The sequence below is a fragment of the Grammomys surdaster genome, unplaced genomic scaffold, assembly GCF_004785775.1.
Source record: "Grammomys surdaster isolate TR1022 unplaced genomic scaffold, NIH_TR_1.0 834, whole genome shotgun sequence".
NCBI lineage: Eukaryota > Metazoa > Chordata > Mammalia > Rodentia > Muridae > Grammomys > Grammomys surdaster.
Genome location: NW_021605253.1, coordinates 28,878 through 43,439, shown reverse-complemented (window position 1 = coordinate 43,439; position 14,562 = coordinate 28,878). Strand labels below are relative to the sequence as shown.

Genomic DNA, 14,562 nt, shown 5'->3' with positions numbered 1-14,562 from the left:
AGAGAGAGAGAGAGAGAGAGAGAGAGAGAGAGAGAGAGAGAGAGAGATCTCGGAGATTGGAGATCTTTCTTGCAGATGGAGTTTTACTTAAGAGCCCTGTCTGGGGTTTACTATGTAGAACAGATTGACCTCGAACTCTTGGCAGTCCACCTCCCAAGTTAGGTAAGACCTCAAGCATGCACCACCATTTCCAGTTCTGTAAGTGACAAATGGAGGGGGCTGTGAAAACATAAGACCACAGTAGAAACCGGATATTGGTGATTCAAATTTTGTTTGTTAATATGTGTAAATGTTAGGCTCTTTATCTTCTTTTTTTGTAGACAGCCTTGGATTGAATTCAGCAGGGACGCCTATGCCAGAGGAGTGTGTTACTGCTGACAGAATTACATGCCCAGCCAAGTCTGTTTGTTTATTTTTATTTTTTAGTATTTATTGATTCTTTAGCATAGCACATGTGAAGTTTTTAAAGAAGTGGTGAGAAAGAATTTCCTAGTGTATGGGGCTCAGAGGAATTATTTCTGGTGTTTGAAGACATGGACTCACAGGGGCTAGGTTGTCCTCAATCACATAATAGCTAAGGATGGTCTTGAATTCCTAAAAAGTCTCCCAACACCTTCCAAGTGCCAAGACTCACCAAGTCAAAACTTCCTTTAAAATGGAGAGAATAGTAGTTTCCAAGTAAAGCTTATATGAAGAATTAAGAGGTAATATATACTAAGAGCTATTATATGTGTGTATATACACATGCACATGTGTGTGTAAATACATGTGTGTATATAGGTATATACACATGCATACACACATATATGTATATAGTAACAATTTATGAAGTAGATGTGGCTGATATAAGGTTGTTACTATCACAATTGATGATTCTATAATGAAAGCTGTTAAGCTGCTGAGTGTCCCTCTGGTTGAAAATCAGTATCTCTGTATCTGTGTGTGTTTGTTATTGAGGATGGCACCAAGGGCCTTGGGTTTGGAAGGGAAGTATTTTACCGCAGAGTTAAATCCTTAGTTAAACTTCTTTTTATAGCTTGGTATGTTGGATTGCATTTTATTATTTTTACTGGAAAATGTTAGGGTCATTTATTTATTATTTTCTGGTTTATTTTGGTTTTGGTTTTTCAAGATGGGGTCTCACTCTATAGCCCTGACTGTCCTGGAATTCACTATGTAGACCAAGCTGACCTTCATCTCACAGATCACCTGCCTCTGTCTCTCATGGCTTGGGCTTAAAGGCTATGCACTATGCCTGGATAGTTTTAATTTTTTAAAAAAGATTTATTTATTGTTTAATGTGTATCTTAGTCAGAGTGTCTATTCCTGCACAAAACATCATGCATGAGAAAGAAGGAAGTTGGGGGAGGAAAGGGTTTATTTAGCTTATACTTTCACATTGCTGTTCTTCACCAGAGGAAGTCAGGACTGAAACTCTAGCAGGTCAGGAAGCAGCAGCTGATGTAGAGGCCATGAAGAGATATTACTGGTTTGCTTTCTTATAGATCTCAAGACTACCAGCCAAGGGATGGCACCACCTACAATGGGCTCTCCTACCTTTGATCACTAATTGAGAAAATGTCTTACAGCTGGATCTCATGGAGGCATTTCCTCAGCTGAAGCTCCTTTCTCTGTGATAACTCCAGCTTGTGTCAAGTTGACACATAAAACCAGCCAGTGCAATGTGTATGAGTATTTTGCCTCCAGGTATATCTGTGCACCATGTGCATGTGGTGCCCACAGAGGCCAGAAGGTGTTGGAGCCCCTCAATCTGAATTCACACTACAAGTGAGTTCTGGGAATTGAACTCATACCTACTAAAGAACAGCCAGTAACTGCTGAGCTTGTCTCTCTCCAGCCTGTGTTTTTATTATTTATAATGTGTGTAGATGTATGTTAGGGCTATGTGCATGTGGATGTAGATGCTTGCAGATCCCCTGGATCTGCAGTTATAGGTGGTGGCGAGCTTCCTGACCTGGGCACTGAGCAGCCCGAACTGCAGCCCTGGAAGAGCAGATAATGGTGAAATGTTTCTCCAGCACCTTCCCCTGGATTTTGTGTGTGTGTGTGTGTGTGAGAGAGAGAGAGCCTCATTTTGTAGCCCAAGTTAGAGTCAAAACATCTTCCTTAGCCTGTGTTGCTGTGATTTCAGGCATACTGGGAGCTCTAATAGAAAGTTTTGTGTTGTAAGATTTATTTAGGTTCTATGTATGAGTATGTATGTGAACTGGGTGTATTCCTTGTGCCCACAGAGGCCAGAGAGGCTGGTCAGCTCCCTTAAACTGGAGCAGACTCAACCACTGACTAGAACATGGAAGGACAAAGGAGACAGACTTCAGATTTATGTGCTAGATGATGTGTTAATATACTCTTTCTTCACATAATAGCTGTAGTAATGCTCATAGGTGTTGGTGAGACTTTCATAATCCATTTAATATATGAAAGCATTATTAAATTGTACCTCACTAGTTCAGTGGCTTCTTCTAGCATCTGGGGCATTTCATTCCCTTTGCAGTCAGAACCCAAGTCTTGCTGTGACTTCCGATATCTGTCTGGTGTGTGTCTGTGGATATACTTGTTCTTATTCCATAGAAATAAGACCACTTGACAACAACACAGATATCACTTACTGTGATGTTAGCTGGTATCTGTACCAAGGACTGACCTAGGGCCTCACCTGCTAGGCTGTTCCCTGGCCAGAATGCTGCTGAGATTCACCCACACTGTAGTGAGCCTCGGTACTTTATTCTCCTGTTTCGCTTAGTGTGGTGTGTGGAAGTGCGGACTGCGTTTACCTGTTCTTCAGTTAATAGTTTCCTTGGTTTTTGTCTTTGAATGTCTTTGAACATTTTGTGCCCTTACTTTATAGACATGTTTTCATATGTCTTGATTATGTACAAAGGATTAGACAGGTCAAGTGGTAACCATGTTTATGTGATCTACTTTTGTATGCTGTAATTTTAAATAGTGCTACAAATGGAAATTTGGTCTAGAAGTATTTTTTTTTTCCAAGACAGGGTTTCTCTGTGTAGCCCTGGCTGTCCTGGAACTCACTCTGTAGACCAGGCTGGCCTCAAACTCAGAAATCCACCTGCCTCTGCCTCCCAAGTCCTGGGATTAAAGGTGTGTGCCACCACCGCCTGGCTAGAAGTATTTTCAAATGTAAAATAAAATTTTCATATTTAGGATTAGCTTTTTAAGCTTGATTTTGTAGCTTTGTTTTTGTTTTTTTGAAGACTGTACTATGTGGCCAAGGCTGGCCAAGAGCTCACAGTGCTCCTTTTTACCTTCTTCATTGCTATAATTATGACTGAATCACAGGTATAGACCAGCACACCTAGCTTAATAATTTGGAAATATTTGGGGTCCATGATTTTATTTTTTAAGATGGGTCTCAAGGGGCCTGGAGAGATCACTCAGAGGTTAAGACTGTTGGTTGCTCTTCCAGAGGACCAGGGTTTAATTCCCAGCACCTACATGGCAGCTCACACCTGTCTCTTGTGGGACTGCATAAGGGTATCTTGGTTCTTGGCTGGGCATGGGCCTGAAACCCCAAGACTCCAAGGGAGAAGCAACAGGTGTTTGGCCACATCCCCAGAACCCAGGGTCCTGACATTCGGTCTAGTCTCCATGGACCTACATTGTTCAGTCACGTAGGCCATTACAGCCCCTCCCCAAAGTGCACTGGTAGAGGGTGTGATTACAGGCCTCAGGCCCTAGAGAGATTTACATACTAATGAAGGCCAGAGGGCGGAGCCAATTAAGCATTCTTCCCCAGACCCCTCTTCCTCCCTATTTAACTCAAGTCTGCCCTGAGGGTGTGTGGGGGGCTGTACATCCAGATCTATCTACCATCCTCCATGTAAACAAACCCTTTTGGAACCACGGACTTTCTCTTGTCATTGAGGCTGCTCTGTGAGGAATGTGCAAAAGGCCTTTAATGAGCCCCTGTAGCCGCAACTGCTGTGCATAACTTCCCACCTGGAGGAACTTTCTGTGTTTCCAGCCACCCTACCCACAGTCTCTAACTCCAGTTCCAGGGCTTCTAACACTCTCACACAGACATTCATGCAGGCAAAACATCAATAAACATTTAAAAAAAAAAAAAAGATGGGTCTCACACTGTAATGATGACAGCTGGCTTGAAACTCATCATGTAGCCTAGACGTCTCCGTTGTCTCACCCTCTCAAGTTCATAGATTACAGACAGGCATGTGCCAGCACATCTGGGTCTAGAGGTGGTTTTAGGGCCTATGATATTCACGGGTAATATGTGTTAAAAAACTCAACCAAATTGAGAATGAAACTCAGAAGAAAGCTAAAAAAAAATTGAATTTTGCAGGCATTCAATGGGACACAGTCTGAGAATGGGAAGTGAATTGTGGTCTCTATAAAAGAACAAGGATGGAAAACTCATACAGAAATGTACTTAAACTGTGTTTCAGCCAGTGATGGACTGATATGCAATGGTGGTCCCTTGGAGATTATATTGCCCTGTGCCATCATAGCCTTCTTAGTTTGTGTGAGTATATACTGTGATGTTCACGCTATGGAATAGTCTAATAAGTACTTTGGAGTCTATCACTGTTAAGTGATGCATGGTGGTATTTCTTTGGAGACTGAACCCAGGGCCTTTCATGTGCAAGACAAGTGCATACCCCGTATGTTTGAAAGCTGTTCAGTAGCCTCAGAGGTGGGAAATAGTACAATGGTGGTGATTCTGCTTTGTGTCTTTGCCCTGTCTTCCCATGAATAAGCTATTTAAAGGATTTGGAAAAAATGAAGCAGCTTAAAAAGGTGTTCTTTGAGGTTTTCAGAGAATAAACAGTCTAACAGATAATTTTTGTATGTTCTCTATTGGTTTAGTGTTTTATGTTTCACTAGGTTGGTGAAAACATGGAGGTTCTCTTGCTGTTGCTTCCACAATTGTTATCCCTTCAAGCATGGATTATCATCATAACACACTCACTCCTATTGTCATCATTAGTGTCAGGGAAGTTTCAGTCTGATGCTGTACAAATGAAGGCAGACTAACAATTTACTGGCATGGTGTACATCCCTTACCAAGAAAGGTTTTTTTTATTTAAGAAGCAGAGTTGTTAAGTATTTTCATATAAGTTTAAGCAGGAAGGTTAAAAGAAAGATGGCAAGAAGAACAAATCACTCCATGTGAGTGTTTACTCAATGGAGTCACCCTAGAGAAAGTCTCACAGCAGCTGGATGTGGATGCAGGCTGTATCTCACAGGAGCCCGGGCCCTGCAGAGGAGAGTACTGAGGAGGGATGGTAGGTAGAGAGGCAGGAAGGACGAAGGTAGAATTTGTGACTCAGTCAAGTGACCTATGAGCAGAAAAGTGACTAGATTACTGTGTCAAGAGAGAGCTCCCTCAGAGGAAGCTGTAAAGCCAGCTGCCTTCCTTCCCCGAGGCCTCTTCAGGAAAGCTGGGCTTAGCATGTTGTGAATGAGTCTGAACTGCTGCCTGCAGTGGGGCGCATCAGATGGCGCACAAGTACCCGAGTGACAAGTACCCAAGTCACTTGGTTAACTTTTTGCTTAGGTTATCTTTGATTAGACTCTGAGATTCTTTTAAGAAAAAAATAAGTTATGTGTACATGTGTGTGGTAGTATGTACATGAGTCCTGCTGCTTACAGTTTGGAAAAGTGCATTGAGTCCCCAGAGCTAGAGTTACAATTTCTTACAAGCTGCATGTAAAGCTCAGGGGAGCTGAACTTGGGTCCTTTTCAAGAACAGTATTCATTCTAAACTACTAACTCTCTTCTGTGAAATGAATAAAAATCCTAGCTAGCCTATATAAAAGACACACAATCCAAAAATCGTATTTATAAGCTGTAAGCCTAGACTGGGCAGGTTTGGAGCTATGCTAACTTAATCTCAGCCATATGTCTCCTATTACTTGATGTTTCTCCTTGCCACATGCTCATGGTCCATGTCCTGTCATTGTGGCATCCTCTTCTGCCTCCTCTCTTCTCTTCCTCACTCTACCTGTGACTCCCAGTCAGGTAACTGAACACCCATCTACCTCTATCTATTGTCCAGTCACAGGCTTTAGCCTTTTATTGACCAGTTAACTTGGGGAGCAAGGTTCATACAACAAAAGCTGTAATACATGAGGATACGTTTGTCTTGGAGCAACCAGATTTTGGCGTACAGAATTTGGCATTTGAATGCAAGCAGTTTCAGACAAACCCCCTCTTCATTATCCAAGGTCTGAAATTCTATGGTTAAGAATTTTGGACTCATCTGTTTTTGCCATCATCATCATCGTTACCACCACCATCATTACCATCGTCATCTTAGTTAGGGTTTTACGGCTGTGAACAGACACAATGACCAAGGCAATTATTATAAGGACAACATTTAATTGGGGCTATGGGTTCAGAGGTTCAGTCCATTATTAAGGTGGGAGCACGGCAGCGTCCAGACAGGAACTGTGCAGGTGGAGCTGAGAGTTCTACATCTTCATCTGAAGGCTGCTAGAAGACTGACTTCCAGGAAACTAGGATGAGGGTCTTAAGCCCATGCCCACAGTGACACACCTACTCCAACAAGGCCATACCTCCTAATAGTGCCACTTCCTGTGCCAAGCATATACAAATCATCATAATCTTCATCATTTTGATCCCTTAATCATGGTAGGCCAAATACATTTTCACAGCCTAGATTGGGAAGACAGAGGCATTCTCTAAACATGGGAGTGAAGCTGTATAAAGAGCTAAAAGAAAGGACTACCTGGCCCAGCTTTGACTCCTGATGCCACCTGATGTTCCTCCATCTTCCTGTAACTCTTTCTTACAAAGAGAGAGGCAAGAACAGTAGGATCTACTTGATTTATTGAATTTATAGAATTTTTTTATTGATTTATAGAATTTTTTTAAGATTCAGTTTGTACCAATTTTCTACAACGTTAGTAGTTTTTTGCTCTAGAAAGCAAGCAACTCATAAATGCAGCCTGTTAGCCAGTCCTAGAGCATCTTTTAGTCCCACTTGATCCTATATGCTGAAACCATATTTATTCTAATAGTATTACTCACACAACCTGAGAGTCTGGAGTGGTTCAAGCTTTCTGTTGAGCAAACCTAACATTCCTTAAAGTCTTAAGTTCATGTGAACTTTGTATTCTACTCTGAAAAGTTTTCCCTGCATATTTTTTTTTATCCTTAAAATCTTTTTATGTGTTCGCCTGGATATAGATGTGCATACCACTAGCACAGCTGCTGACCATGGATACCAGAAGATGGTATCACATCCTCTTGAAATGGAGTTACATGTGGTAATAGGCAGTCATGTGGGGACTACACCCCAGAGTCCTCTGCAAGAAAAGCCAGTGCTCTTAACTGGTGAGCTATCTCTCTAGCCTCTCCTGCTTGTTTATATAAATCTTTTTCTAAAACATTCATCCTAGGAGTGTTTTACTTTCCTTGTATATAAATCATTCCTCAGATGAAGAATACAATAAAGAATTCATGGTCAAAATCTTTTTTTTTTTGTTTTTGTTTTTCGAGACAGGGTTTCTCTGTGTAGACCTGGCTGTCCTGGAACTCACTCTATAGACCAGGCTGGCCTCGAACTCGGAGATCCGCCTGCCTCTGCCTCCCAAGTGCTGGGATTAAAGGCATGTGCCACCACTGCCCGGCAATGTGTCGACCCTAGTCATGACCTGGGAGACGAGTTGGTCCCCCCCTCCCAACAGGGTTTCTCTGTAGCCCTGGCTGTCCTGGAACTCACTCTGTATGTAGACCAGGTTGGCCTCAAACTCAGAAATCCACCTGCCTCTGCCTCCCAAGTGCTGGGATTAAAGGTGTGCACCACCATTGCCCGACTCACATACTGTTCATTAGCAATTTGTTTGAATGATTATAAAAAGGTGATAGCTAAAATCTAATGTTCTTGTACTCATTTGTGTTTCTGCTCCTTTTATGTATCATGCAATTAAATTATGTAGTACTTTATTTTTATTATTTGTGTGTATTTGTTTGTGAGTATGTGTACATGGAGGCCAAAGGCATGAGATCTCTTTGGAACTGGAGTTGTAGGCTGTGTAAGCCATCTGATGTGGTTGCTGAGAATCCAACTCTGGTCCTCTGAAAGAGTAGTACATACTAGTACTTACTCTTAACCTAAGATCCACCGCCCTAGTCCCAATAAATGGTATTTTAAAAGCATAACTATCCCTGTTGGATTTATGCTAATTTTGTTATTTTTAATTAACAGGTTTCAACACTAAACTTGCACAATGTCTTTAAAACCAAGAGTAGTGGATTTTGATGAGACATGGAACAAGCTCCTAACTACAATCAAAGCTGTTGTTATGTTGGAATATGTCGAGCGAGCAACATGGAATGACCGCTTCTCGTATCCTTTGGTGGAAGCCATAGAAACATTAAATCAAAGTTTGTTAAAGAAAGAAAACAAGTTTAGAACCTTAGGCATAACTGTTTTAGGATACATTTCTGTCAATTTTGTAGCAATCAGTTTTTCACAACACTTCATTCAACAAGTCCCCAGGACTGAGTATGAATCTGACACTACTGTGGTCATCAGGAGTATAGAAACATAGTGTCTTAGTTAGGGTTTTATTGCTGTGAACAGACACCATGACCAAGGCAACTCTTTTTTTAAAAAAATTTATTTATTTTCTTACTTATTTTGGTTTTTTGAGACAGGGTTTCTCTGTGTAGCCCTGGCTGTCCTGGAACTCATTCTGTAGACCAGGCTGGCCTCGAACTCAGAAATCCGCCTGCCTCTGCCTCCCAAGTGCTAGGATTAAAGGCCTGCGCCACCACTGCCTGGCATTTTTTTTTTTTTAAATTCGATATTTTATTTATTTACATTTCAGATGTCATCTTTCCCCATTTCCCCTCCCTGGAACCCCCCCCATCTCATCCCCCCTCTTCCTTTTTGCTTTCATACCATTTTAATTACATGCAAGTATTAATTAAGGTTAGTTCTAGGTTGAGGGATTAGCAATACAATAGATGCAAATAGTCAAGGAACAAGCAAGACAATAAACACAATTAGTCAAAGAACAAGCAAGGCAATAAACAAAATTCTGTGAACACTCCCGTGGTCACTGTTTCTAAGAGCTTATCAGGATGACTTAAATATCTGAGCCAACTTCCCTGTCCTAGCCCCAAATCATTTTCATGTCTGAAGCCTACTTCCTTGTTCTAGCCTAATAATTAGATTCCTGCCTGAAATTACTTCTTTGTTCTAGCCTGATGTCTTGGCCAATGTCATATTCCTGCCAAGCAGCCCATTTCCTTGTCCTTGCCCCATGTCATATTCTTACCAAGCAGCCCGCAAAGCTCTCTGCCTCTCCCCCTTTTTTATTTCATTAACAAGACTGAGCCTGTCTTAGGTTGTTCTAACAAGAATGCCTTCCTTACCCATTGTGGAATATGCATTATCAAAAGCAATGCACTTCTGTCTTAGGTTGGTAAGTTTCTGTGCATAATCTTACCTGTCCTTGGCTTGCCAGTCTGTTAAATTGATAACTCTGTCTGGAGGGTAAGCAGATTTATTTTAAGAAACAGGCTGCAGACAGATTTGACCTGCAAGCTGTGCTCCAGAGTGTATTTTATATTTTAAGGTGATTGAAACAAACCAATTATAGTGGAGCATAATTGTAACCCCAGTGTTTCATGTAATTTTTAAAAAACATGCTTCCACCTTCTTGGGAACTTTGCCCATGCTCCTGGCTAGGCTCCGAGATCAATGTCTGCTGGTCTTGCTCAGCTCTGTCAATGGCCAGCTGGTAGTTTTTCTGGGGAGCTGTGATCACTCCCTCAGCCTCTCTAGGTTAGCTTTGCCATGCTGCCAACAGCCACCCTAGCTGCCCTCTTTCTCCTCCTGCCCATCCTTAGCCCCATGGATGGAAAACACTAGACAGTTTTATTATTTTAAAAGTAGCTTGATAACTCAGTGGCTGGGCAAAGAATTTCCTGCCCTAATTGTATCAACTAGCTCCCCCCTGGGGTTGAATACTAGTTTTAGTTTCATAAGCTTAAGCTGCTTAAGTAACAAAGTCTTCCATATTCCTACTAGGATGGCCCATTAACCCCACTTAAAGTATTCCACTGGGTTCCAAATCTAAAGTCCCCAAATCTACATTTTTCCAAACAAAAGCAGGGTCAAGCCTATCACAGCAATACCCCACTCCCAGTACCAACTTCTGTACAGGGAAGTACTAGGGTTTTACTACTGTGAACAGACACCATGGCCAAGGAAACTCATTAGGACAACATTTAATTGGGTCTGGCTTGCAGATTCAGAAGTTCAAGGCAGCCTGGCCTTTGCTGTTTTCAAAATCACGGGGGTAGGGTGGGGTGGGGGTTGGGGGGGGTGTCTCACAAATGTTGTTTGTTAGTATAGTTGTGAGTTACCATGCCAGGCTTTTACAACAACAATCTAGTGCCAGTGCTTCTAATAAGATTTAGTAGATACTGTGGCAAGAGATGGAGTGGAGTAAAGGGGTAGAGAAGAGGTGTCATGTGGCCCTGGGTAGATGAATCAAGAAAGGCCTGCAGGGAAGTGAAACTTCTCTGCGTTAGTCTTTTGGTTACTCTAACAAAGCTCATCAGACTGTGAACCTAGGACATCTATTCTACAGTCACTTGTCCCCACTTCCTTGACTGGTGGTAAGGTGCTCACAGGCTTGTGGAAGCATGTGACAGGAATCTGTTTATCTCATGGTGGCTAGGAAACAAACAGGAAGGTGTTAGTATCCCAGTGTCTCCAGGGCACAGCTAGCACCTGACTTCTTCCATTATAGCCCACTTACTTAAGGTTTCACCATTTCCTAAACTGAACACTTGGTGGCCAAGACGTAAACATAAGCCTTTAGTACACACTTCCCAGACTCTAGATGATGGTGTTGTATGTAGAGGGTAAATAGCAAATTTGACTGTGGTGCTGATTAGGTTGTTTCCACATGTAAGTTGTAAGTTTTACATATGAATGCAGCTCTGGGCTGCATTGCAGGAATGTACAGGACCACACTAGTGCAGCCCAGAATCTTCCTGCACTTGTTCTGTGGGACTTCTGTCCTTCAGAGACCGACTTCATAAGACAGAACTGTTATTGCTAAGTTGAATATACAATAGAGGAATTCCTTCAAACTAATAACAGGAAATCACTTAATTCATTATATCTGCAGTTGTCAGTGAGAATCGTTCCTTTGGTGTCCTGTGTTCCAGACACTGATCATAAGATGATGCTCTTTCTAAAAGGCTTTTACAGTGTGGAATCATCAGCAGGGTATTATTGCTGTGGTGATTTGCATGTATGTAGTCTGTGTACCTGTGCTGCCTGGTGCTGGTGGGAGCCAGAAGAGAGCATGATATATATATCACTTGAAACAGATGTGAGCTGCCATGTGGGTTGTGGGAATTGAATTCAGGTCCTCAGAAGAGCAATCAGCATTCTTAACTTTGGAGCTATCTCTCTAATCCTAATTACTGTCTGTATGAACTTCCCGGGGTTGCGGTGATAATTAGGACACAGAGTTGAACACAGAATTTTAATATTCTGCTTTTTTTGGGGGGGGGGTTGGTTTTTGCAGCTCAGCATATCTGATACAGATTCTGCTGAATTCATCTCTTAGATGGTTTTCTATGAAGCAATTTGATTTGTTTGGGGGCAGGAATCTAAAAAACAAAATAGATTTTGTTCCGTATTTTATGGAATAGCGGAGTAGCTTGTAAGTGACTTTGAAATAGATGGCTTACCTGGAAAATTACTCCTTAAGTAACTATTACTTCATTTGATCATACATTCATGTGTTCATATGTATGTATATATCTGTGTATGTATGTAGGTGTGTGCATCCTGTGGAGACCAGGGCTCAATTCTCAGTTATCATTCTTCAAGTTGTCTACCTTGATTTAAATTTTTTTTGGGGTGTCTGGCATTGTGGTTCATACCTTTAAATAATCCTAATGCTCTAAGAAGCAAATGCAGGTGGGTCTCAGTTCCTGGCCTGTCTGGTTGCAGATCATGTTCTAGGGTAGCCAGGACCTGACTTAAATAAATCAAAAATAAATAAAGACCCTGATTTAAATCAATAAAATATAGCTGAAAATCACAAGCTATATTGAGAAGCTCAACATATTTTGAAGCACCTTCCCTATCAGTGCCTTGATACCTGTTCCCTTTACCAAACTATTGTCAGTTTTTTCATAGTGGAAGTTTAAATTTGTAAGTGATGAGTATTTTTATCTCTGCTTTCTGTAATGTTGGATAATATTTTATAGTTTTAAGTTGTTGGGCTGGAAAGATGGCTCAGTGGTTAAGAACACTGACTGCTCTTTCCAGAAGTCCTGAGTTCAATTTCCAGCAACCACATGGTGGTTCACAACCATCTGTAATGGAATCTGATGCCCTCTTCTGGTGTGTCTGAAGAGAACAATGGCGTAAATACATAAAATAAATAAATAAATCTTAAAAAAAAAGTCATTGATAGTAAGTAGTTCTAATATACTGTGTTCTAATATACTGTGTTCTTTAAAATTTATTATTGTGTATATATGTGGATTTGTACACAATGTGTGGGTACTTTCTGAGGCTGAAGCATTGGATTCCTGAAGTTTAAATCAGTTAAGAGCTGCCCAAAGTGATTGTTGGAAACTGCACTTTGATTCTCTGCAACAGCTGATCCGTCTCCTGTTCCCATACTGTATTCTTTTAGATAGATAATTTAGTTTTCTAAAGGTTTATTATACTACAGGTAGCACAGTGTATAGGTGATTTTACAGAGGTGTTTGTGGCACATAACATACGTTTTGCCCATAGAGACCAGAAAAGGGTGTGTCTGGAGCTAGAGTTAGAGATGGCCGTGAACTGCTATCTGGGTGCTAGGAACCAAACTCAAGACCTCTCAGTAGCAAATGTCTCTGCGGCCCTGTTTTTTTTTTTTATTATTCATTTAAAGTATAAATGCATGATTCTATCCTAAATAGCCCTATATTTTCAGTTTGACTTTGCATCTTTGGTCTTGATGGTGCACTAGGGAAATAGAGGCAGAAGTTCCAGGATTCTAGGGTACCACAACACCCAGCTTGATGTTTTCTTTTTTAAATGCTAAATATAAATATCATGTTTTGACTATGAGAACCTTAATAATCTATCTAGAGATATCTATGCTTTATGTGTGGCCTATCCTGAACCACTTGGAGAAAGACTTTATGCGGAAACAAAGATTTTTTTGGAAAATCACGTTCGGCATTTGTATAAGGTAAGGGCTAGTGTTGTGATGTGCGTATGTTTACAGCTGCAGTTATTTGACTAGCTCACTGATTTACAGTGGAAAACATCTACCAAAGTTATTCTTTTAATTCTACATTTTATCATACAAAATACTTATTTTAAAAATACATATAAAATAAACCAGACCTAAATTTCTAAACAATGTATTCCTAGTTGTATTTAAGGTCTACAAATTAAGCAACATTTGGTTCACAGGGCAAATCAGTTTGTTCTTTAGAGTTTGTACCTGCTATATAATGGAGCTGTCATCACAGATCTCACTCATTTAAAAGAGCTGCTGTGTCACCTGCATGGTCCTTAAATATCACTGGACCAAGAGGAATCTTGCACTCTGCCTTGGTGTTGGTGGCAGCTGTCAGATCATAATGGTAGGACAACACAGCGTCTGCCTTAACTAGGAAGAGGTACCCTATTGTCCCAGAAAGTTGGACAATGTGGAGGAGGAATATGCTGTTTTTAGTTCGTGTTTATTGTCTGTTGCATACACTCTTCAGTGTTTGAGTATGTGCATGTATCAACTCATAGCAGTGGTTTTGATAGCAAGTACTTTAAAATTATTTCAGTGTTTTTAATGTATTACTTTGGGTAAAGTTTGACTATTCTAAGCTATTGAACTTTGCTTTATGTATTAGTAGCTATATAAGACATTAATGTTGCCATTTATTAAGTTAGGCTGTGTGTGGGTTTTTTTTTTTTTTGAGACAAAATATCATGTTTTCCAAAATGGATCAAACTACTAAGTAGCCTAACTGGCTGGTCTTGAGTTCTCAATCAGCCCCACCACCTAGCACTGAGGGGACCAGAACATACTGTTGAGGCTATGTGGGGTTTTTGCTTGTCCATTTTGTTTATTTTGTTTACTTTGAGAGATAGGGTCTCACTTTGTAGCTCTGGGTAGCCTAGAAATCACAAATCTTTGTTAAAGGGGCATGTGGGCATGCTACTGTGCCTAGCATGAATTCTTTGAGAAATAGAATTGAAGTTGCTTATGGCTCAAGCCTAAAATCCCATATTGGGGAGGCTGAGGTAGAAAGATTGCTGAGTGCAAGGTGATCCTAGGCTACAGAGAGTGTTCTGGTTCAGTCTTGCTTACAAAGTCCCATCATCTTAAAGAAGAGCTGAAGACTCACTCAGTTGGTGGCCTGCTTACCTAACACCAGGATGACCCCCAGCAGTGCCCAAGCTGCTTATATCACTACATGCCTGTAACCCCAGCACAGGGGAACACCATTGCAAGGTACAGGCCAGCCTGAGCAACAAGAGGTCCTATCTCAAAA

At 41.1% G+C, this 14,562-nt stretch overlaps 1 protein-coding gene across 3 annotated transcripts in view; it reads left to right on the top strand.

Annotated features, from left to right (window-relative positions):
• Cul2 (cullin 2) overlaps positions 1-14,562 on the top strand; it is a 46,093-nt gene that overhangs the window by 8,098 nt on the left and 23,433 nt on the right. For 2 of the 3 annotated variants that reach the window (XM_028782654.1, XM_028782652.1), the window contains exons 2-3: positions 8,234-8,374; positions 13,151-13,253. In XM_028782654.1, coding sequence (XP_028638487.1) covers positions 8,256-8,374; positions 13,151-13,253 — 222 coding nt within the window. In that variant the 5' untranslated portion in view covers positions 8,234-8,255. Of the gene's footprint in view, positions 1-1,718; positions 1,789-4,342; positions 4,523-8,233; positions 8,375-13,150; positions 13,254-14,562 lie in introns of those variants that run through there. The other variant, XM_028782653.1, reaches the window with a different exon arrangement.